The sequence below is a fragment of the Drosophila melanogaster genome, chromosome 3R, assembly GCF_000001215.4.
Source record: "Drosophila melanogaster chromosome 3R".
NCBI classification, from domain to species: domain Eukaryota; kingdom Metazoa; phylum Arthropoda; class Insecta; order Diptera; family Drosophilidae; genus Drosophila; species Drosophila melanogaster.
In genome coordinates, this window is record NT_033777.3 from 25,329,403 (window position 1) to 25,352,954 (window position 23,552).

The 23,552-nt window shown below is 43.1% G+C and overlaps 6 protein-coding genes across 13 annotated transcripts in view; 2 read left to right on the forward strand and 4 right to left on the reverse strand.

Annotated features, from left to right (window-relative positions):
• Positions 1 to 127: 127 nt before the first annotated feature.
• CHKov2 (CHK domain ov2) lies at positions 128 to 1,801 on the reverse strand. Its single transcript, NM_143130.4, has 5 exons — positions 1,570 to 1,801; positions 1,021 to 1,517; positions 796 to 970; positions 548 to 739; positions 128 to 481 (listed from the first exon to the last, which is right to left on the reverse strand). Exons 1-5 carry the CDS (start codon positions 1,742 to 1,744, stop codon positions 291 to 293), a joined length of 1,230 nt encoding a protein of 409 aa, NP_651387.1. The 5' UTR covers positions 1,745 to 1,801; the 3' UTR covers positions 128 to 290.
• Positions 1,802 to 1,960: 159 nt separating this feature from the next.
• On the reverse strand, positions 1,961 to 5,841 carry CG10669 (uncharacterized protein). 2 transcript variants are annotated; one of them, NM_001170257.2, is made up of 6 exons: positions 5,626 to 5,841; positions 5,046 to 5,548; positions 4,745 to 4,990; positions 3,722 to 4,571; positions 2,972 to 3,520; positions 1,961 to 2,906 (listed from the first exon to the last, which is right to left on the reverse strand). In NM_001170257.2, exons 1-6 carry the CDS (start codon positions 5,743 to 5,745, stop codon positions 2,373 to 2,375), a joined length of 2,802 nt encoding a protein of 933 aa, NP_001163728.1. In that variant the 5' UTR covers positions 5,746 to 5,841; the 3' UTR covers positions 1,961 to 2,372. The 2 variants fall into 2 exon arrangements, with proteins under 2 accessions (NP_001163728.1, NP_651388.1); NM_143131.4 differs by having other exon boundaries at positions 2,263 to 2,906.
• A 13-nt stretch (positions 5,842 to 5,854) lies between these two features.
• Positions 5,855 to 10,686, forward strand: CG11902 (uncharacterized protein). The gene is made up of 5 exons (NM_143132.4): positions 5,855 to 6,126; positions 6,201 to 6,514; positions 6,569 to 6,649; positions 6,701 to 8,219; positions 8,272 to 10,686. Exons 1-5 carry the CDS (start codon positions 5,998 to 6,000, stop codon positions 10,507 to 10,509), a joined length of 4,281 nt encoding a protein of 1,426 aa, NP_651389.3. The 5' UTR covers positions 5,855 to 5,997; the 3' UTR covers positions 10,510 to 10,686.
• Positions 10,687 to 10,849: 163 nt separating this feature from the next.
• rha lies at positions 10,850 to 15,436 on the forward strand. Its single transcript, NM_143133.3, has 6 exons — positions 10,850 to 11,143; positions 11,201 to 11,646; positions 11,698 to 11,769; positions 11,834 to 12,182; positions 12,247 to 15,079; positions 15,143 to 15,436. The coding sequence occupies exons 1-6, from the start codon at positions 11,017 to 11,019 to the stop codon at positions 15,312 to 15,314; spliced, it is 3,999 nt and encodes a 1,332-aa protein (NP_651390.2). The 5' UTR covers positions 10,850 to 11,016; the 3' UTR covers positions 15,315 to 15,436.
• tobi (target of brain insulin) lies at positions 15,359 to 17,519 on the reverse strand. Its single transcript, NM_143134.3, has 2 exons — positions 15,711 to 17,519; positions 15,359 to 15,653 (listed from the first exon to the last, which is right to left on the reverse strand). Exons 1-2 carry the CDS (start codon positions 17,482 to 17,484, stop codon positions 15,454 to 15,456), a joined length of 1,974 nt encoding a protein of 657 aa, NP_651391.1. The 5' UTR covers positions 17,485 to 17,519; the 3' UTR covers positions 15,359 to 15,453.
• Positions 17,520 to 18,028: 509 nt separating this feature from the next.
• Positions 18,029 to 23,552, reverse strand: part of Fur1 (Furin 1) — a 125,628-nt gene continuing 120,104 nt past the window's right edge. For 4 of the 7 annotated variants that reach the window (NM_170656.2, NM_170655.2, NM_080146.3 and 1 more), the window contains one exon: positions 22,109 to 22,790. In NM_170656.2, the coding sequence (NP_733104.1) occupies positions 22,605 to 22,790 (186 nt within the window). In that variant the 3' untranslated portion in view covers positions 22,109 to 22,604. Of the gene's footprint in view, positions 18,938 to 19,795; positions 22,791 to 23,552 lie in introns of those variants that run through there. The other 3 variants (NM_170654.2, NM_001276025.1, NM_206571.2) reach the window with 2 other exon arrangements.

A 23,552-nucleotide genomic window follows, 5' to 3' on the forward strand; every position in this document is an offset into this window, starting at 1 on the left:
TCCGCTAATTGCATTCTAAATATTTTGGCAGCTGAAAGAGCGTCGTTTGCCTTTGTTTATTTCACAACGAGCGATTTCACTGTAATTCTTCAAATTGAGCCTGCATACAAATTGAAAATAATTTTTTGTAAAACTATGCACATTTATTTAAAAAAACCCTCTCGTATTAGCTTATACTAACACCTAGCATTTTGAGATAGTTTGTGAACAACATGTTTGTATGAATGCAATACAATATTATTATTACACTATTCGTTCTCTAGAAACTTGTTTATCATTGCATCCTCCGTCTATCTTATGTAACCCCGGTTAATGAGCCATGGCAATATGACTTTTATCTGATCCACGTAAGCCGGCAACAGGAACATCTTACGCTTAAACGCGATCGCCTCCTCCGAATTACCCATTACGTTGCCTATATGTGAATCAACATCGGGCGGGAGCAGAACAATTGGAAGCATTCGCTGGGCGCATATGAAAGCTACAAACAAGTAGGTGAGGTTTCAAATAGAATTCCTATGAAAGAAGCTTCTAATAACGATCTTACCCCAGAGACTATATCGGTGTAGATGGGCGTGGAACTTGGATAGTGTGGGTGCATTCCGATTGTAATTGAGCATAGTGAGGTGTTCGACTAGCTGCTGGTGATAATACTCTATGAAATAGTCGAATTTGTCCAGTTTGATTGAAAACTTAGGTGAGGTCATCAGTATGCATAGAAGATCTTGGGCGGGTGTGCCTGGAAAGGAGTATTATTATTACAATTAAATATTTTGGAATTTTCCTTCAGTTTACCATATTTTGGGAGCTGGAAGTCAACAAAGCAAACGTCCTCCACTTCTGAGGCGTTTTTATACTTGAACATAAAGTTATTGCACCAAAAATCTCCGTGGTTTAACACAGATAACTCCAGAGGATCGTTCTTACCAAACTCAATATTCAGATCCGTCAGTTGAGATGTATAGTCGCTCTGAATAAAAATGATTACAATTTATCTAAATGGATATAAAATAATCTCACTATGAGAACGAGCTGTCCTGGCTCAAGATTATATTGCTGCATGCACTCCAGGAAGGGCATACAAAAATTAATGTTGAATTCATCGAGTAATTTCTGGTGCTCAGTAGTAAAGTAACTCTCCCGGATGTCCTTCTCGTATTCACCCAGCTCGACTACTCTTTTTGCAGAGGCTGCGTGCCACTGTGCCAACTTCTTGAGGACCGCCTCCACTTCAAACTGCTCCAATCCCTGGGTTCTGTCGGCATTCCTATATCCCTTCTTCCGCAGATCCTCCAAAAGAATGTAGTCGCTTTTTACCGGCTCTCCTGGAAACTTCAGATGAACAGGCTTGAATTTTGGTGATATGGAAGTGTTTTTGGCATATAGATCCTCCAATTCTGGTATCAGATGATCGTACATGTCCAGTTCGGCATCGAACATTTCGTGGAAGTCGTTCTTCTCATCTTCCGGGACTAAAGGAATCTTCAGTATGTAGCTGACATCTTCTATGCTGTTATCTAAATGTTATCATTAATTATCTGACGAGATATTTTTGTTGTTCTAGCTTACCTTTCAGCTGCATTTCAATTTGTATGCGCAGCACGATCGTCAAATAGTTTTCCCCTTTGCTAATCGCTGATGTTGGAACAAATTTAATGATCGCCTTGAAATTTCGATTACTCTGTTCCAACAAGCTGCTGAATAGCTCCTTGGTCACCCACTGTGGAGTTGGTTGGTCAGTCATTTTAACTTTGTTTAGATGCGCTAACGTCCGATATTATTGCCTTCCAAGTAGTTACTGGACCACAAAATGCGTCGCTGAATAAAAGCTCGATATATTGTGTTCTCTTCAATTCCGTGACATCATACTCTGTTTAAAAGATACCGAACTTTTAAGAGAGGGAATTGCATTTGGAATTCGAATTTCTTATCATCTGGCTGAAATGATGGTCTTTGGTTTACATTTTATACACGTTTTTTATTGACTCGTATTATTATATATATCTATTATTTATTATCTATAAGTTACAGAATACTCTATTTTAATAGAGCTTGTTTAAAATTTTAATTTTCTATCTTATATCTCCCGAGATATTAAAATATTACAAACTACAAACTATTCCCCTTTTAATCACACAGTATTGTTTTAATTTATTATAAAATCTTTTATAAAGTAATTTCATCGTGTCTTTTATGTGTTTGATAAGTTGAATCAACAAAACCTTTGAAGCATTCTTATACTTAGTTTACTTACATTATTTTAAAAATAATTTTTAATTTTTGGCTGATGAATAGAAAATTCGTCATTACTTACGTACGTATTACATAGAAATAAAATCAATATACAAATGACCCATTTCAAAATCATGAGTCTACGACTTGTCGTTGTGCATGAAGACGTGCCGTCTTAGTTTGTCTGGTCGAGCGAAGTCCTTGTCGCAAAACGTGCATTGGTAGGGTCGCTCGCCAGTATGCTTCCGACGGTGCACCTTCAACTCGTAGTGGACCGTGAAGCGCATGTCGCAGAGATCGCACTTGAATGGCTTCTCGCCCGTGTGTCGCCGCATATGGATGTTAAGCTTGTTGGGGGTCAGTGACTCCAGGCCGCACAGCGAGCAGAGATACTTTTTTCCTGGATTTTTCTTGGCCACATGCATGTCCCGAATGTGTTTATCCAGGCTGGGCTGAACGACAAAGGAACGCCAGCAATGGGGGCACTGGTAGCGGAAGCGCCTCTTTCTCCTCAGCGGTGGCTGCTGTTCCGGAACGGCGGGTTGCTTGGAATGCTGGGTGGAAAGGTGCTGGGCCAAGTTCTCCTCCCACATGAACTTGTAGCCGCAGCGCATGCAGGCAAACTTCTTTTCGGTGTTCATACACTGCGTGCGAAGATGCTGATGCAGCATGTTCTGAGAGTAGATAAAAGCAATCAAATTAAACACCTATTCCGAAATGCAATTTATATGAAAATTACCTTATCAACCGTCTTGAAAATGCAGTGCTCGCAGTTATGTGGCAGTTTGTCAAAGCTGTGGAGGGAGTACTGATGCTCGCTGATCTCTCGTCGGCGTCGGAAATTCAGATCACAAAGGTCGCAAGAGTACGTCCTGCCCGATGTTTCCTCATCACTGTCGTCTGTGTCGTCCAGCAGGAGCTCAAAGCCAGTTGCTGTGCTAATCATGTACGCCGAGGGTTGATCGCTGTGGCCCTGCATAGATATGTGCCTTCGCAAGTCTGCCACGCTGACAAACTGGATGTCACAAATCTTGCACTGGACGCTCTTGGGACCCGCCGGCTTTGACGCATCCGCTAGCAAGGTTTCAGCCAGAGGTAGGTCCTGACCAGTGAATCCGTGTCTCTGTAAATGCTTGTACAGCAGGGCAGGACGGTAGAACGTACGGGTGCACCAGCGGCAGGGAAGGAGCTCCATGTTACTATCCCGATGCATCATGAGCTTATGTTTGGTCACGGCGCTCTTGTCTTGAAAGCTACGAGAGCATTGGTCACATGGATAAGATTCTTGCTGTAAGAATACAGAAAAGTAAAATAAGTTTGGTTTAGCATTTAATTAGAAGCATTTAATCAGATAAATTAAAACATAAATTCATAGGCTTTGGATGATACATTATAATTTCAATTTAATAAATTATAAGAAGAATAAACTAAAATTAATTTAAATTATCTAATTATTTAAATATTTCACAGGAGATCGGGATGGCCTCACCTTGCACTTGTGCTCGACAAGGTGTGCGCGCAAATTGCGACGCCAAAAGAATCGCTGAGGGCACTTGTCGCACATAAAGCGCTTCAAAGTGTTTTGACACAGCTGGCTGGTATGGTGCTTCAGAAGCTGGAGATTGAGAAACCGCGAGTCGCAGCGCTGGCAGACATGAGGGGCGTCTAGCCATGTGTGCTCCTTCTGATGGTGCTGGTGTAGCAGGTACTTGCGCGGCCACCTAGCCTCCGGAGAGTCGCACAATTCACAGGAGTAACTTCGTCGGATGACGACATTGTCGTCGCCATCGCCATCACTGTCCGTATCCGAGCTATCTAGGGTCATTTCATAACGCGCTTGATTTGTGATGGAATAGTAGCGTCCATAGACGCCCATTCTGAGATCTCTAAATATTCGCCGCTTTAAGCCCTCTGCCGTGGACTCAACGGCTGTTTTGAAAAATCCTTCCGCAATGCGCTCGATAGGCTCGCCATGCGCCTCAAAATCGAAATCAGTGGGATGGTTCTGTAGATGATTCCTAAGCTCCCGTAGTTTAGTAAACCGTCGCAAGCATATCATGCACTTGATTTCCTTGGCTCCGTTTGGCTCGCTGCGATGAAAGTCGAACCCGTCGACTCTTCGGTTGATCCTAGAAGGTTTCGCAGTTGGTGCACTTGCCGAGGCGGATGTGGAGGCCAGAGGCCGATCGTCTTCGTCATCCGACTGCTTGTATGACTCCTTGTCTAGGTGCTCTTTGTGCTTGTGCTTGATCAAGCTGACAATGTACTTGTACGATTTACTACACTGATCGCAATTGTAGTAGCTATCTTCACCACTGTGGCCATCCTCATCGGAGAGTCTGCAAAAAAGAATAGTGCAAATATCAATTAGGTAAATGGACTAGCAATCAAGCGGGCAGATGGCAATTATTAGACACATTTTGCGATACAAAAGATTTCCGTTTTGGATTTTACTATGGAATTGATGTGATATTTGTGGCACCCGCATAATGAATAATGACATTAATCTTACACCACTGCCTTGATGATGCTGTGTACCAGGGAGTCGTTGTTGGTTCTGCTTTGATTAGTGGATGTTTCAGAGATGGATGCTGGACTGTATGGATTGGCATCTTCGGCCAAAGTTGACGGCATCTTTCGCCCGGAATTATTCGACAGGAGACTGGATCCGTGCTCTTTGTGTTTGTGCTTCACCAGCGCCATCACGTACTTGTAGGTTTTATCGCACAGATCGCACTTGTAATAGTCTTCTTCATAACTATCAATAAAAAACTTTTAGATGGCTATCTAGCTAGCATAAAGTTGTTTCATACTCCTCTCCGTTCTTGCCCAGAATTCCGTGGTCCCTCTGCTTGTGACGATACAGATTGGTGACATATCTGAAGACCTTGTTGCACAGCTCGCAAACATTTTCCTTCGTCGTGTCAGAGCCGCAGACCGAGGCTGCTATCTTACGTTGACGCAGAGGCACATCATCCAGGTCTTCATCGGAATCGCTAAAGTGTACAATACTCCGTTTGACAATGCGCGGGCGCACTAAAGGATCTGCCTTGGGCGCCTGTTGCGTTGAAGCCAGTTCCTCCGTCTTGATGGTCACGCCTTCAATCTCAAACAGGTGGATGGGTGTCTCACGCAGGCATTCCAAGGCCGCAGTGCCCTCCATCTCGTCATCCCCATTCAAAGAATCCCCGATTTTCTGCAGCCACAGCTCGTGTGTTCGACGTGCCTGCAGCACAAAATCGTAGGTGCTCTCCAGCTTCTCGGCACACGCGTAGCACAGCCACTGTGGGAACTTCTCAGCTTGCGCCATGACCACCTTTTAGTACCATTTAAATAAAGTAAATTAATATAGATGAGGGCACCAATTGAATGACAAAAGGACAATTCACCCACCTCGATTCGCGTTAGCTCGACCAGCAGCTGGACGAAGGTCTTCTCCGCGTACTTCTCCACGGGCGTTTCAATCCAGTAGCGTCCGTCGTCGCAGCCACACACTCTGCACGTCCTGGTCATCTCCTAACGCATTTATTTTACTTTTTTTATAACCAAGTTAAAGAGCAAAAAGTGTCAGTTTAGCCAACTGAAAAAACAGCTGAGTGAGTAGTGCTGAAAAACGCGGATTGCATTGTGAAACAGCTGATTGCATAAACATCGGTCACACTCAAAAGGGCTCTTGTTGCATTTATAAGTTTAATTTGTTTTTCAGTGATTTTCATAAACATTCTAGTTGAAAATCATGAGCTAAGCGAGCTCACTACGGAAAAAATGCTTCCGTCGGACGTGTGCCGCACCTGTGCGGTGCAGAACAGCCAATTGCTGCCCTTGTCCACTTGCCTGGACAAAGACTCCTCCAAAAGCTACTATGCGGTGCTCCAGGAATTGACGCAAATCGATGTGAGTCTGTTAACAGAACTTGGTCTTAGAACATACCTTCCTAACCTTGTAACAATCCTGATCCTTAAACCCAGCTGGAAAACACCGATGACAACCTGCCGCAACATATATGCAGCGAGTGCTGGAGACGAATGGAAAGTGCCTATACCTTTGTGCAACAGGCCAGAAAAGTCCATGGAGAGCTGCTGGCTCAGTTGAGGGAATGTCTAGACGAATTGCCCATCGATATTCCTGCGGAACAGAACATAAAAACGGAAGTAGACCTCGATGATGGCGGTAACAAGTCCGAAGTGGAAGTGGACGACACCGAAGCGACGGCTTTGGAACTTAAGTGGCAGCCGGCGAGTGGCAGCGATCGGGAATTTTGTTCTGGTCCGGAAAGCGATGAGTAAGTGTTCTTCAAACTTACCGTCTTTACAATATAACATTAATTTCCTTAAAGAGATCAAGTGGAAAAGAAGTCGTATCATCTACGTCGAAGCTCTCGAAAAGTAAAGCATCCAGTGGAAAGCGAAAACGAGGAGTAAGTCTAATATAATAGCACTATAAGCCCTAATCTTTTTGTCCCTCCTAGATGTAAGCCATCTGAACCATCGCCGGTTAAGCGCCGTCGAGGACGCCCACCTGGTCCAGCGAAAAGCCAGGCGATGACCACGGATGGCCGGCACGCATGTGAGGTTTGCGGAAAGACATTCTCCTGGTACCGCGACATGCAGCGCCACGCCAGGATCCACTTCGAGAACGCTTCATACGTGTGCGACACCTGTGGCAAGGGATTCCTGCGCAAGGACAAGTACATATTTCATCTCCGATGCCACAAGAAGCGAGAGGCCAAATGGAAGGCTCTCCAGCTCGGGAAAGAGTGGCGTTTTGCTGAGCGCCTCTATAGCTCAGGAAAGTTAAAAAGAATCGAGTGCAAGCTATGCGGGTTGAGCTGCCAGCGAATGGAGGAGCTTAGAGCTCACCTATGGGATCACGCAGATACGGAGACCTTAGTCAACTTGAGAACGGATAGTGACGTGGTAAGAGAGCATTTTCCTGGCTTGCCATGTGACTTGGACAATATAAAGAAACAGATCTGCGTTGACATAGCAGATGGCCATTTGGAGAAGTATGCCTGTGTAGTGAATTTCCACGGATACGAGCTGGGACTCAGCGATTCCGACGAAGAGTGTGACAGCAAAGAGTCTAAATATCATTGCTTCGTGTGCAATATGTCTTTTAATCGCAAACATCGCCTGATGAAACACACCCTAGAGGACCACTCCCAATCTGCTACAACGCTGCCTTGGCAACGCTGCAGTTCCTGTAAAGTTGGTTTCCTGTGCCTAACGATGTACAACAAACATCTGAACACGCATTGCCAGAGCAAAATCCGAAGATATCGCTGCCGTAAATGTTCCGGGAGGTTTATGTGGCCGGAAAACCTCCAAAGACACGCGTGCTCGCACCGCGAGGAGAAAACGATTGCCAGCCAAATATTGTGCTCCCTGTGCGATATTTCGCTATCTAGCTTATCGCAACTTCGCCTTCACTTAATAACCCACCAACATGATTTGAATGGCATTAGCCCGGAGTACAATTCCTTGTTCTTTCGGTCGTTTTATCCTGACGGATTGAATTGCAGTATCTCAGATCTTGCTGTTCGTATAGCTGAGGATTTTGAGGTTCAGGACTTCGATCGCTACTATAACGCCAGTACCGAAAGTGGGCAGGAGCTCGATCTTTTTGAATCCGAAACAGAGTTGAGCGACGAGGAGACATCTAAAACATCGCACATCTGTCTTTTATGTGGAGAAACTTCGAATTCACTGATGAACCTGATGAAGCACCAAATATGCTTACATTCTGATGGGGTGGCTGAGCTTCCCTGTCGCTGCGACTACTGTGGATCTGGCTTCGTAAGCAAAGCCCTTCTTCAACAACATCGTAGGCACCGTTGCGAAAAGAAACACTCCCGATTTCACTGCCGAATATGTAATATCCGGTTCATATGGGAATCGAACTATGAGAAACACGAGAAGACTCACCACAACAAAACGAAAGACGCAGAGGAACGACCTACAAAATTGAAGTGCGACCAGTGCGAAAAGGTAAACGATTTTTTAAAATAAGCAATATTAATCCTGACACTTTACTTCGTAGGTATTCATCTGGCACAAGGATCTCAATCGTCACAAACGCCTGCATCAACCTCAGTCTGCTGCCCAGTTCGACTGTCCCCATTGCCATCGTAGGTTCCACCGCAAGGATGGCCTAAAGTCCCACCTTAAAGTACACGCTGGAAATTCAGACTACATAAATAATCAGCCTGTCGTACCTGACGTTAACCAGGAAATGATTCTGGCCCGGCTAAGTCGTCCTCATGGTTGCAAGCTGATTCAGTGCATGATCTGCCTCTCACGCCACTCAAAGATCAGTGATCTAAGGTCTCATTTGAGTTCTCATCAATACGAACTGAGTTTCGCCGAAGACAGAGATATTCCGAGTGCTTCAAAAGCTTTTTACCCAGATCTGGAAAATACTCTAGAAAAAGATGAACTGGCCGAAATGATTATGGCTGATGTGCAAAGGGAATTCGACTTAGACCGCTTTATTTCTATCACAAACGAGGCCGGCCTGGAGCTGAATCTGGAAAGCAGCGAAACTGATACTGAGTCCGAGCAAGAGGATAATCACTCATCTCTAAACTATCCATGCAACCTCTGTACGACGGTTGTGAAGAGGAAACATCAGCTGTATGCCCACCAACTGGAGGAGCACAAGTGGGAGGAGGCAGTCCTCGTATGTTCCAACTGCCAGACACGATTTGTTAATGAATCTTTGCTCGATCACCACTCCAGAACCCTTTGCCACAATCCGCAAAAACTCTTTCAGTGCCGAAAGTGTCCGCTTCGTTTCCGCTGGCGGGAGAATCTGAAGCTCCATATGGAAGTATTCCATATGCTAGATGAACTTTCAATACAGGATGATTTACCTAAAGTAGATGGCGATCTGCAGTGCGGAAAGTGTAATCGCAGTTTTAGGATGCAAAAGGATCTCACGCGCCATACACTAATGCACGGTCAGGAATCAAATATCTTCCGATGCCGTTGGTGTGCACGTCGCTTTTATCGTAGGGCCAATCTTTTACAGCACATCGCTCGTCACGGGATAAGTGTTAGCCAGTTGCCTTATGCTGAGGCCATACTGGACTCATATGTGAATCCTGGAGGCCGAAAAAAGGTGGAATGCCGAGTGTGCAACGTGAGCTTTCCTACTATCGCCGCTTTGCGACTTCATCTGGAAACTATGCCCGCCGGTAGTCACCACGACTACTCCTCACTTCAAAACTACTCGATTACTAACCAAATGGGTTTCGAGATGGATTTGTATGATTCCGAGACTGATGATGAAGACTCTAGGACACACATAAAACCACCAGGAGCGCCTTCCTCTTATACGTGCAATATGTGCCAACTAAGATGTTTACGGAAATTCGAGCTATATCAGCACCAGCAGGCTATGCACCGGATGGAGAAGATCTCCGACGGCTGTGATAGTTGCCTATTCAAGAGCGTCTGCCCGGAAATTATATCGCACCACAAAAGAACTCAGTGCGAAAACCGAGAAAAGCAGTTCAAATGCACACGCTGCGGATACAAGTTCATGTGGGAGTCAAACCTTTTGCTACACATGGATTTGCAACATGTGAAAACAGAAGATCAGGAGCTAGATGAGTCAAAGGAAGCGTCAGGTGACGAGCCAAAAACCGAAGGCCAGGTCTTTCAGTGTGGACTTTGTACAAGGAAATACAATCGGAAAGATCGGCTGACGGCGCACTTAAAAAAGTTCCATGGGCCCGACTGCAAACCGAGTACAGCGAAGACTCCGAATAGACCTATATCCCCTAAGGAACCAAAGCGGTTCCTATGTGCTTTCTGCGGCAAGGCGGTCAGTTCTTCCTCCAACTTAATCATCCACATGCGACGTCATACCGGTGAGAAACCTTTCAAGTGCGAGTACTGCACTATGGCCTTCCCACGATCCTCTGATCTCCAGTGCCACCGACGTACGCATACCGGCGAACGTCCACATGTATGCACAGTGTGCCAGAAGGGATTCGCCCGTTCGTATAAACTGCAGCAGCACATGCGAATTCACAGCGGAGAACGGCCCTACAAGTGCACCTACTGCGAGAAGAGCTTCACGCAATCCAACGACCTCACCCTGCACATCCGGCGGCACACTGGCGAGCGTCCCTACCAATGTGGCGTCTGTGGAGAGCGCTTTATCCAGGGCACTGCTTTAAAGAACCATCGCATGCAGCAGAGCCACTATGAGGAGGGACAGGAATCAGTTGAGCCCACCAGGCGCACGGTTCTAGAGCAGTTTACTCTATGAAATAGGCAACAAAAGTACTACCTATTCTGTTCAGTTCAGTTTTCGTCAGCGGTAAAATAAGACAGCACGGTATTAATATATACATTTTACTTTTCATTGGATTTTTACCCCATATTATACCTTTATTTTGTTAATGTAAAGATAAAAATAAAATTACAAGGGTTACAAATAAACGATAATTGATGAAATGATCAAAAATTAATGATACCTCTACCCACCCCGGTCATTTAAACTCCTCGGTGGTTGTTTTGAGTGCACCAGTTCCACCTGCCTTCCACACACTCGATAGTAATCGCCAGGCGTAACCTTGGATACCAATCCAAGTGGCTTTTGCCTCTCCGTTCAGAGCGAGTAAGTAGTCACATACAAAACTATATAAAAGCGGAGGTAACGGAACAGGAAGATCGTAGTGGAACTCGATGCACTAGCTTACGAGGATCCACGTTTAAATTTTGCTTTGAAAGTTTAACACTCTCCAAATCGACATTTCGCTACACTTACACAAAAATGGTCAAGCCATCCAAGGCACCTCGTTCGATGACAGCCAGCGGTGGCCGCAGTGGTGGCCGAAGCGGAAGTGTCAGCTCCAAGGATTCCGACCAGGTCTATTGCGTGCTGCTCCACGTGGTCGAGGGTGGGTTATTATATTGTACCTGGCATTCTTAAAGCTAATAGCTTACTCTCTGTCCAGCGATAAACTTCATTGGACGCGATGCCACAGATCGGCAGCAGATAGTGATGAACGCCGCTCTGAACAGTGTGGACTTTGAGGTGGAGGGCACCCAGTCGGAGGAGACCATTATCTTTAACAGCAACTGTATCTGGGAGTGTGACCTGGCTGGGATTAAGCGGCTCAAAACCGATCACCGTCCCGTCAAAATGACCTTCTATGCCTGTCGTGGCGGCGGAGCGGAACGAAAGACCATTGGTACGCTGCTCCTGCCCGTCCGAGGACTGCCAGTGCTCGGCACGGTGGGCAGCCACAATAGCCCGCACTTGAAGATGTTCTGGCACAAGCTAATCTGCACCTCCAGTGAGTTCCGCTCCCACAAGCCGGAGGTGCTGCTCATGCTGACCATTATCAAGAAGTCCATCCTCCACACCAAGGACTTTGAACACTTTATGCAGTTCACCGAAGTAAGTGGTTGAGAAAGTGGTGCATAGCGTATATTAATTTATATTGTATAGGTCAAATCGCCACCCACACCCCCGATGCAGTCGCCCGGACACTCGATAACTGCTAGCATGCTCCAGTCGCAGGTGAATAGGTGGATTTGTTAATATCATTGTCATACAACTAATTTTATTTTTCTGATTATGCCAGGCCAACGTCTATGTACAGTCTTTGGTGCAACTGGGCCTGCTGCAGGTGGGCAATGATCCGCTAGTCGATTGTGACATTATCGAGGTGGTGCTGCAGCTGAAGCAGCTAAGGAACGTGACCGGGCTGGTGAAGTCGCTTAACCAGGGCAAGCCACCAAGCTCCGTGATCTTGGTGTTTGACTTTGTGGGCAATGTAACCAACATTGAGTTAAAGTTAAACGAATCCGACACCTACACTCTCAACGATGTCCTTGGACTGCGTTTCAAAACATCCTTGCGCAGCATGAGGCTCTATTTTCAGCGCATCTTCTATCTGCCCATTAACATGTACATGAATGGAACGGCTATAGGTGAGCATGGCTTTTTTAAAAGATTTTATATTCAATACATTATCTAATCTAATTTACTTTATAGCTCATTACCGCATGGACTTTACTAATCTACTACCTGCGGATGACTTCTTCTCCGACAACCGAAAGTACACTTCCAACGGCTCCTTCTCCTTTAACCGATTTGGCCGGACGGACAGCGGCAGGGAACCCAAGCCGCCACTAATGGAGTACACTTTTAGTGTGGATCTTAAGACGATATTTTCACGACAGGAACAGGAGGAGCCCGAACGAACACCTTCGATTGCCAGCGGCAACTTGGATAGCGAGGATGAGCAGTACTTGGGACAGACGTTTTGCGCATCAGTAGTTCGTTCGAGATTGAATTTGAATGAAAGTGAAGAGACAGATGAAATTGCATCTAATGTAATGAAACAATTGGCAAATGATTCCGAAACAGAAGTAATCGAAATGAAATCTAATACCAAAAACTCAAAACATAATACATCGCCACAAAGAAAGTCCCAGGAATCAAAAAAATTAATCAGGGAATCTTCAAGAAATACCAGAAACTCTTTGGAGAATCTCCAGAACGTTGATGAACTTACTTCTTTAGACTTGTTCGAGCTGGAGGAAAAAAGACAAGAAAAGATAGCTGAGTTGGAAAGGATAAAAGCAGGTCAAAGCGAGTCCTTACTGCAAACGGAGCTCAAAGTAAAAAAACACAAAAAGGCAGACCTTGAATTGCAGGGGAAAAAAAGCCAACTAGAAACAATTAATGAGGTCCCACCAAAATCTTTAAGAAAATCTAAACCTGTTTCCCAAAGTGAACTAAATAATGTGCCAAAAATCCAGGAAAATCTTCCTATATTAAATAATCAAACGAAAGGAAGCCGCATACAAAAGGAAAACTGCGAGGAGAATAACGAGGATTTAAGTTATGCTCTTTCTGAAGAACACAGTTCCTCCAATGAAAAGTTAGACAAAAAACCAGGAGCTTCTAAAACTATGAGACCACCAGAGCACGTGGACACTGATTTAGAGACAGACATAAGTGTATTTAGTATCCAAAAGAAACGGAAATCCAAATCAAAACTAGTAATATCCAATGAATTGCATAACTTTGAAGATTCATCCACAGATACTCTGGAAAAAGGGAGACCTAACCCCTCTAAAGGCGATCTAAAACTTCGGGCCCGTTGGGTGGAGGTTAATAAAGTGCAGACTCAAGCCTTGATTGAAACGGAAAAGTTTCTTCAGAAGACTTGCCCCGCTGAGCTCGACGAGGTCCTCTACGAGGATCAGGTGGCGCTCGGTCAGGCAAAAACTTCCAAGCCAACAAAAAGGAAAGTTAAAAAACCCGAAGAGGATAAGGTCAAAAGAATCGATTATGAAACCTCTTATGAGGAGGAAATCACTTTCTGTCATCCTGAAAAGGATCCTATGACAATGATAGGTGAAAATCCGATAAACCTAAACGATTTGGCGAGCTCTGAAGAGTATATCTCTATTTCGGAAGGCAATTCAAAACCTGCTGAAATTGTTTACACAGAAACAGAACAGCGGGTCACTTTTGTCAATCCCAAACGAGATCGTGAAAAGAAAAAATTGAGCTCTTTGTCAAAGGACGATCTTTTGGTTGAAGTCAGGTCCGAAGAATATATCAATCTAAGATCCTCTGCTCGTTCTAAAACAGATTGTGTTAGGAAAAAGAAAAAAATTTCTATACACGAGGATCAGGTATACCAGGCGGAGCTTACACCCTCCGAGGAACCTTCTTCGCAGTCTGAATCTCGAGGGACTGATAATGCAAATCCTATCACTGATCAGCCTCAAGTAGATCGTGTAAAAAAAAAGAAGAGGGATACGTCAGGAGACCAGCAGTTGTTCCACGTTGAGTACACCAGCTCCCAAAAAAGTATCTCCAAGACGGAGGGTAATGTAAAATGCAAAGAGTTAATAGAACCAGATGTTGAACAAACAGATGTTCAAGTCTTGAAAAAGAAGAAGCTTAAGAAGACTTTGGTAACGAATGATACTGTCGCTCAAGACTACGAAACTTTAGAAGAGGAAACAATAAAGCCAGTCAAAAAGAAAATAGTGAGGAAAAAATCATCGGTTATTCTGGAGAAGATAGAAGATACCGAAAATAAAGGACCAGCCGATGAAGTTGTTTCTGTTGAGGCTAAAAAAATTATTAAAAAAAAGGCTAAGCCTGCGTGTGATAATCCAACAGTTGAGGAATATCCGAAAACGAAAAAAGGGGAATCTCGAAAGTTAAAAAGCACCTCTAAAGAGCATTTTACCATGGAAAAGCCTTCAAGTACTATTGACTCAATAGGACAAAAAATCAAGTCCTGGCGAAGGCAGCAAATAGATCTCTTTGAGCAGGAGCTGGCACGAAAAGAGATGCACTACATTAAACAGTTGGAGCAGATGGAAAGCCAAGAGGCCAGATTACATCAACTGCACAAGGCGGACACGAATTTGGATGAGACCTTTATAAGCAAAATACCTAATGTATCGGAAGTTGACTACGAGGCGAAGTTTACAGAGCTCGAGGAGCACATAGCTCTGCTGAAATCTGAGATGGAGGAACAGGTTAGGCTTTTCGAGAATCGGAGTAGAGAGCTGCGGCAGGAGAACCTTCAGCTGTACAGCGAAAAAACGGAATTAAAGGTGCGCATCGCGGCCTTGGAACAGCAGATTGGGGATCTCAAGGCGCAGGGCTCCGACGAGGGAGACCTCAAGGAAGTACTCGGGGAACTAAGATCGCAGCATTACCGGTATAATAATCTGGCCCGCGAAAAGGAACTCTTTAGGAAGCGTTGGCGCAGATCGGCCAAACGGGTGCACGCCCTCAAACTGGCCATGTACGAAAGGAGCTTGGAAAGGGAGCATAGCAATATTAGAGTCGAGTAAGTTTCTGCTTTTTTACTAAAACCTTTAATTCAACTTACCTAAGTCCATTTCGTTTGCAGACCCATTGACCTTCGAAAGATCCTAACCAAGGATGCTGAGGAATTCGAGCGGGAGTACGGACAGTTTCGCCAGAATGGCATGTCTCCAAGATATACCCTCAATTCGCTGTCCGGATCGGGTGACTTTGCGCCTCCAAACAGAAAGCGTATGGTGGCGGCCCATAAGATTTAAAGATACGATCCATTCGATTTTACCAAATTAACTGTGTGAACATTGTTATAATTATTTAACTTTATTAAGTTTGTTCGTCTTCTGTTTTTTTTTTAAATATACACGCTAGGAAGTTTAGATATATAAAACGGTTTCCGCTCTACTCCAGTGTGAATCCCACGCGCAAAAAGTAGGGTAGGGTATCCAAGGGAGCGGCGTAGTCCATCACCCAGGTGGGTCCAGTGTACACCTGGTCGCTGTTTCCATCCTGCCACTCGCCCTCTGGCAGGTAAATGTCTCGCTTGGTGGCGCCCTCGACCACAACGGGAGCAGCGATGATGTCTTCGCCCAAAAGGAACTCTGCGAGATATAAACCAGTTATAGCTGCTAAAATTTTAAGTTAAGTGACAGGATTACCATCATAGATAGACTGCGCCACCTCATCAGTCGGGGCGATCCACCAGAGGGGAACATTCACAGGTTCACCAGAATCCACAGCGCGCTTAAAGAGCTTCATAATGTAAGGTGTATAGGTGGCATGGAGGGCGGTGAAGTTCTTGCTGATCGCAATGGCCTCGTCGTCAAAGTTCCAGGGAACGAAGGAGAACTGCAGGGCGGGCATAAAGACGTTGGCCTGCAGCCAACGGAGGAAAAGCTCCTTGGTTGGTGGCTTTTCGTAGTAGCCATTACCACCAATCATATCGGGAAGGACGAAAGGATAACCGTTGAGGTTCATTTGCAGCATCGAAGAGATCAGTGTGAGCAGGCCGTTGTTCCATCCCCATTCGGAGTCCTTGTCCACGATGCGCACGAAGATTGGCTGATCTTGAGTGTTCTGGGCTGATCGAACCTCCACCATGTCTCCGAATGCCGCTACAGTACGCACGTAGTCGCCCACCGCCTGCAGTGGTGTCACCATGGAACTGCTAGCCTGGAGTACAGGATCACTGGGTAGCCAACTGGTCTCTCCGGCATCAAACTTGAAGCTATCAATGCCATCCTCATCCTGAAGGCGCTTTAAACGCTTGCTGAACCACTCCTGAACCTCAGTTTTGGTAAAGTCCAAAATGGCTGCATCCTTGGGCTTGCTGTTCCACCATTGCGTGTCGGAGCTTCCCTCGTGATCGAGCACCAGGTAACCCTTAGACTTAGCTTCATCGTAAATGGCTGTGCAGTTGTTGTTAATGAATGGATGAATCCACAGGGTCACACGGAAACCCAAGGCCTTGAGGTCATCAGTCAGGGTCTTGCTATCGGGGAACTTGTTCTTCCTGAAGGTCATGGCTCCATAGCAATCCTCCCAATCATCGTCGATTTCCAGCTGGCTGTTGTTGAACCCATTATCCAGAATCTGCTTGGCGAAGTCACGAACCACATCGTCGGATACCTCAGCCTTGTAGAGAGCCCATGTGGACCACACAGGATGCATGACCATTCGCTCATCGGGATAGCCTGTGGGTTGGCCGAGGAACGTTTTAACGGCATACCGGTGCGCCGCCTTGGCATCCTTGGCCACAGCTACGTGGTAAACGAATTTGGCAGAGGTCACCCGAGGATCATAGGGTAGAGCACTAATAGCACTCAGACACAGCTGGTCAGGATAGGCAGCACTATTCTGATCAATAAACAGAGGAGTGTTGCTCTCCACGTACAAAAAGACTCCGTCGCCGTTCAACCAATATCGCTCACCCACACCAAAGTTATCCAGCTCCTTTGGCAGGTAGGAATAGTTACTATGCCTCTGTCGCTCCACTGGCCAGTAGTGTTGCTTCTGCTCCGGACCACTGAACCAGTGCGTCGATCCGGTCTTCAGGGGGACGCAATCCCTGGGTTGGGTGCCTTGCAGCACCTGATCTCGGGATACTTTCACATGGGTTATCTCACTGCCTGTGCCGGCAACCACTCCGCTTTTGACCAGGGTGAACTCCACGGTGGATTGGCCATCGGTAAGCTGGTAGCTACCACTGCTCGTCTCCACCAGATTGGCGCTGCTGTCAAAGTTGTCGAAGGTCACCGTCTGCAGGGACTTCTCGCCCTTCATTAGCTCATACTGCAACTTATCACCTCTCCTAAGTCGCACGTAGACATTGCTATTGGGAAACTTGTAGCGCTGCTCGATGCTGGCACAAGTGTGAACCGCCTCCCAGAGGCAGAAGGATGCCAACAGCAGGGATAGTAAAATAAACCTCATTTTCGTGCCTTTCTCACAACACGACTGCCGGTCATGCACGGGCTGATCTACCTAATATAGTCGCGATAAGAAAATCGATGCGACTTCGTTGGGGCTTCGGTCAGCGTATTATACAAATAAAACTCTTGAGCGATGTCAACACAATTCTCACCTGGGGAGAACACTTCAGACAGCTCCGTGATAACCTGTCTGATAAGCGGGGTCCCACCTGAATTTCTTTATTTTCCATTAGCTAATTGATTGTTGTTACCGCTGAGATTGCAGTTCACCTACATACACAGTCATCAATAAAAAAATATAAGCCTATCTCAACAAGTGACTTCTTAAAGTCAAGGACGGCTTCAGAAGCAATCTGAAAAATCCTAATATCAAATGCAACAGTTTCTTATCAGTACATGAACATTTTGAGCATTTCCTCAAGTGTTATATCGCTAAATCGATGAATTATACCTCTTCAAGTAGTTTCAAGCAGTAGCAGCTAAGTTAAAATCATTTTATTAAGGCATAAATATTACAAATAATTAGTTTTGATTTTTTTTCTTTTACATTTAATACTTTAATCTATTTTGGCTTGAAATAAAGGAGCTGTAATGCCGTCGAATGTAACAAAATATAGACCAAAAATGCGTTTGTCGGTCGCTTAACATATAGATATATTTCTGGTGGTTATGAGGATGGCTAAATGCATGACCTAACTAATAACTTGTTTTGATTATTTAGGGTACCAAGTGGCTGATCTCATCTTCCTCGAATATCTTTTCGCTGGGCGCTTCATCGCGATATATATTAACACCACTCTTTCTCGCTGGGAAGTGGGCCGTAAACAGTTCATCCTCGTCAGAGTCACTTTCGTCACCCGGAACTAGGGAAACTCGGGAGTATAGTTCGTTGGATCGAGCCATTGCCCTTCGATGATACACGATGCCACCGGCCACTGCTACGCCCATCAGGGTGAAAATCACCGAAACCAAAAGGAGCACAGTTGTGCCAGTCATATATTGCTGGGTATCTCTATCGTCCATTTTGGATATGTCCACCACACTGGCCATTCCCGTGCTACGCACCACATAGGCATAGCAGAAGGTCTCGTTCAGGATCTTACGCAGTTGGCTGCCCGGGGAGCAGGTGCTGCACTGGGAGGCCAGGGCACCGTAGCACTCCAAGCAGCTCCGATCGCAGGCGGCACAGACCCGAGAAGGCACCTCCACCAGTTGGGTGAGTGAACTACGACGACGTCGATCCTCCGCCTGCAGAGGATCTTGCTTGTCATCCAAGCTGTTGGACATCAACAGGGAATGATCCATGGGGGAGCTGCTGTAGGGATTAACCGGACCCCTTGTCACCTCGTCATCCTGCTCATCCTCCTCTGCTTGGAACTTGTCCAATGGATATGTGTGCACCGGGCAGACATCGTAGCACTGGTCCTCGAACATATAGGCGGAGTCATTGCACTCTGTTGAAATTTAGAGAAGGTTGATGTTAAATATTTACTTTTGATCCAAAGTGGCAAGGAAGTGATTTACCTCAGCGACAGATTTTGCGAAAAGGAATGTTTGGAAAATAGTTGGTTAGAAAGTTGTTACAAAAGCTTAGTGAAACTCAAAACGAAATAAAATTGAGCAATGTTTGTGCGTGTTGAGATTGGAATAAAACGCAATGAAAACACACAAGCGATTAAATGGGTATTCTGTTTTATAATTATTGGCTATTTTTGAATCCACTAATGCAAACTATTACTACTAATACTGTAGTGTTTTAATATGAGTTATATCGGTTTATGTCAAATTCACATTAAATAGTGTTGTATTATATATATTTTTTATATTTTTAAAACAAGCTCGTAACTGAAACACAACCGTTTGCAACCAAAAATGTTTAAAGCAAGCTCAGCAGGAAAAACATGCTCAAAAAAATAATAGGAAAAATCATAGAAGCCAGTGTGCGATTGAAGATGGCAGTGTAGGCATATTTGCTTCACCTCCACCAGATAAAACACCAAATTATGGACATGAAAATGTGGATTTCTATTGTGTTAAAAAGGCAACGTAACGAATTAAACGAATTAGAAAGTGGTTAATGTCACACAGCAGTGGGAAGTAATTAAACTTTCTGTTTAAACCAAAAAGTAGAACAAAACAATACTTAGGTTGAAGCCACACTCACCTTGTCTGCAATCTCAAAACCTCAATGGTAATTTGTGAGCGCTCCTTTCATCATATATGTATATTTAATTTTTTGAGCATGTTTCGCTTGCGGCTTTGAGTTTTTTGTTGTAAATAAATTGGCTTCAAGGAGTTTTGGTTTTTACGTTGTCAATGCATTTATTTATTACTCATATAGATATTATATAGATAGATATATACACAAACATACATAAAAAATTGTATTGAGTTTCGAATTGCGTCATTCTCAATTTGTGTCACTAAATTTAAGTGTTTAATTTCAGTTTCGCTTTCTTTACATTTAAAAAAGTTTAATTTTATTTCGTTTCCTCTCACTAATTGCAAGCATTAATATACGGTTTTTGTTCCAATGGTATTTTACAATTTCGTGGCTTTAAAGTTAATACGTTTTAATTCTAGTTTCTACCCCATGCCCTAGTACCAGTTTTTGTTTACTTTTTTTTCGTTTTTCTTTTGTTTTTGTTCGCTTTTTTATCTTTTCAAATTTTTGTTGTTCAGTATAAGCTTATATATTAATTTGGCTTTCTCTCTAATTAGTTGTTAGAGTAAATATGCTTCAGAGTTTAGTTTCCTGTGTATTCTGGCTCTCGAAGTTAAATAAGTACCAAAACTGCGTGTGCGTTTAAGAACAACAGAATACTTGGAAACTGAGCAGAATTTTGTTGTGTTCCTAACCAAACTCACTTGGAAATTTGTTCAACATAATTTATGTGGGGCACTTGACGAAGTTTTCGGCAAATACTTGTAAGTTTTTGTGTTGTGTATATTGGCTTGGTTAATATTTTCGGCTTTTCGGTTCGCTGCTAGTGCGGATAGCATATTATACGTGTATACTGAGGAATTTGTGGGTTAATTCAACTATTTTCGATTGCTTGTCAATGCAGATAGAGAAATGCTAGCTTTAGTTTGTTTAAATCTTATGCTCTGGCTAAATATGTGTGTGTGTGTGTGCGTTTGCTAATTACAACAACAACAAAAAGATACTCCACCTCTTGTTCGTTACATCGCTATTAACTTGTTTATTAAATTAACATTTATATTTGTATTGTTTATTGTGCAGTTACGATATGATTATTCATACAACGAAAATGCATAGATGTCGGGAACATTTCTCTAAGTCAAAAACCAATAAAATAGAAATATAAATCACAAAGGAGATAAGTAATTTTGTATAGAATTTGTTAAGTAAACTAATAGTTTGTACTTAGTTCCGAAATTAAACAAATATTAAATGATATGTTTTTGTTTGTCGGTTTGATAAGAAACGAAAACCCTTTTAAGTTCTAACTGCTGCTTAATACAGATTTAAAGATTTAATAATAATTATTGCACTCAATTTGCTTTTGATTTGTGTTTAATAATAATGATTTAAGTAAGCAACAAATTTGTAACAAAGATATGTTTTGTATGTGTTTCTTTGCATTGTGGACAAAAATAAACCGGCAATTCAGTGTTAATTTGTAATAATTATGTGTGTTTCGCGCTTTAGATTTATGTTGAAACTTTGTTGAAAACTGCAGGAACTTTTTATAAATTGTTTATTATAAATACGATTTAATTGTTTAGTGGTTGCTGCCTACTTTTCAATTATTACGCTATGCTTCACCCCTACACCTTAGGATATTTTTTACTTGGTTCACGTTTATGTTCATGACCATTTCTCGTTTTGTTTTCGTTTATTTTTGATACAAAAGTGGTTTGCTTTGCTTAGCGCCTTAACTCTAGAAATATTTCCATTAATTACTTAGATTTGGTTTTCATTTTTCGCATCCTTTCACTCCATCGACCCATTTTAATCATTTACCGCTGTCCAAGATTTGGTTTTAATTTTAAGAAACAGTCTTTTACTATGAACTCTAAACTGCAGTGGTTTTTGTGTCTGTTGAACATTCCTTTCGTTTGGCTGCATGGCATTAAACAATATTTCTTATACAAAATCAAATCAAAAGTCAAGAAGGGAACTCAAATTATAGGCAAAAAATACAATTAAAAAGCTTAAGCTTGCGTACAGTGCCTTTCAAACTGTGGCGCGACTACTTGGCTGGCTTGGCAATATCTGAAATAATGCATTTAGTTTACATGTACACACATATACATACAGAATGTTACACAGGAAAATGTATGCAAATTTTCAAGATCAATTCGATAGATTAAGATTAAAACCTGCTATTAATAATTATAACAAAACAATGTAAATTTGTATAAGTAAAAGGATTAGAATGACATGAACAATTTGATTTGACATTAAGAAGTTTGATTGATCAAAAGTGATCTTACTTTTTTTCCTGTGTACACGGGAAGCAGGCATTTGGAAAAAACATGGGAAAAACAAATCAAACTAAACAGGCTTAAAACAAACACAAACAGACTAAACGAAAACAATAAAAACGAATCGTACAAATAAATTTCAACTAAACTCTTAAATATAATGTGTATAATATATTTAGGATGCGTTTGTATATAGCTGCGTTAAATTGCATTTCGACTAAAATAATACAAAAGTTTGCTTTGTGCGTCCCATTTCTCGACAAACAAAAAGTAAAGGATATCCAATGGAGAACAACCTTTGTTTTTTTGCCCTGCCACGCCCCCTAATACGTGTGCGTGTGTTTGTTTGTGTGAGTGTGTGTGTGTGTTGCTTGTGTCGTTGTGTACAACTAGGCTTACATTTAAATTTAACTACAAAATTTTTAGTATGTATATTTTTTTGGACTTGTAGTGATTCCTTCTCATCAGCTCGCCTAATCTAAGTTACTTGTATTTTTGTTTATTTTTACTTGTATTTTTTCTCGCAATGTTGCCATCAAATTTTTTAAATGGAAATTCTTTGTTCGCTTTTCATCTCATTTCGGTTTTTCGTTCTTTACACAGTTCAATTTTGTTTCTTTGCTGTTGCCGATTTTCTTTTCTTTTTTTTTACCGTCATTTGTTACTAAATTATCTAATGCATTTGATAATGTTGTTTTTGTTCTTGTTGTTGTTGTCGTTGGCATGTTTAAAGTTTAGAAAGAAGACTTGCATGATCATAAAAAAGAGTAAGGACAAACCTAAGCACTTGCGATCGCTCCACTTAAGGCACGCGGCGGTGTTGCTGTGATCTCGGGTCATGCCCACCTCGCCCACCTGGAAAGGAAAAGGATATTGCTGGATTAAGATAGGCAATTACATTCTTACAGATAGCATAGATAATCGAAAGACGGGGCTTAATGGTACAAGCGGTTAGGTTATCTTAGGATTACTTTCAGAATGGTTATTGCTATAAATAACAAATAGCATTGCAAGGATAAGAGTAATCCAACTAATCACAGACAGTTGTGGTTATATCTGGCTGAAATCTAATTTAAAGCAAGTATAAATCTAATATGATTTATTATTAAACAGCAGATTAGTTTGAAAAGCAGTAAGAATTTCACAAAATTAATGCCATCAAAAGTGAATACAAGAGCACTAAATACGTTCAAGTCGAGGATTGAAGTACATTTATGGCCATTCCTCCTGTGCTTAAAGTTTAAAGTCGAAAGTCGGTGCCTTTGGTTTTATTTGGCCAGTCAGAAGTGGCTGAAAGTTTGGCCCCCTCCGATTCCAATTCCAGTTGTTGTAGTTCATTGCATGTTGCCGCTCTGTCTGGCATTTTAAGCACTTATGTATGTGGCTCCGTCTGGCCTTATTTATAGCTGCCCCATCCGAAAAAGGTCTGTCCAAGTCTATCTAAGTTCACATGCAATGACGTCGCGTGCTAGTTCGGCGCAGGAAAACGGTAGGGACGAAGGACTTTCAAAGGGGGGAGGGAGCCCCTTCATCTGCCTGGAAAAGTGTTTGTTATGCAAAAAGTTTTTTGCCAGCCAGCCCGAGCGGTGAACAGCAAAAAACTAAGGTCACTGCACT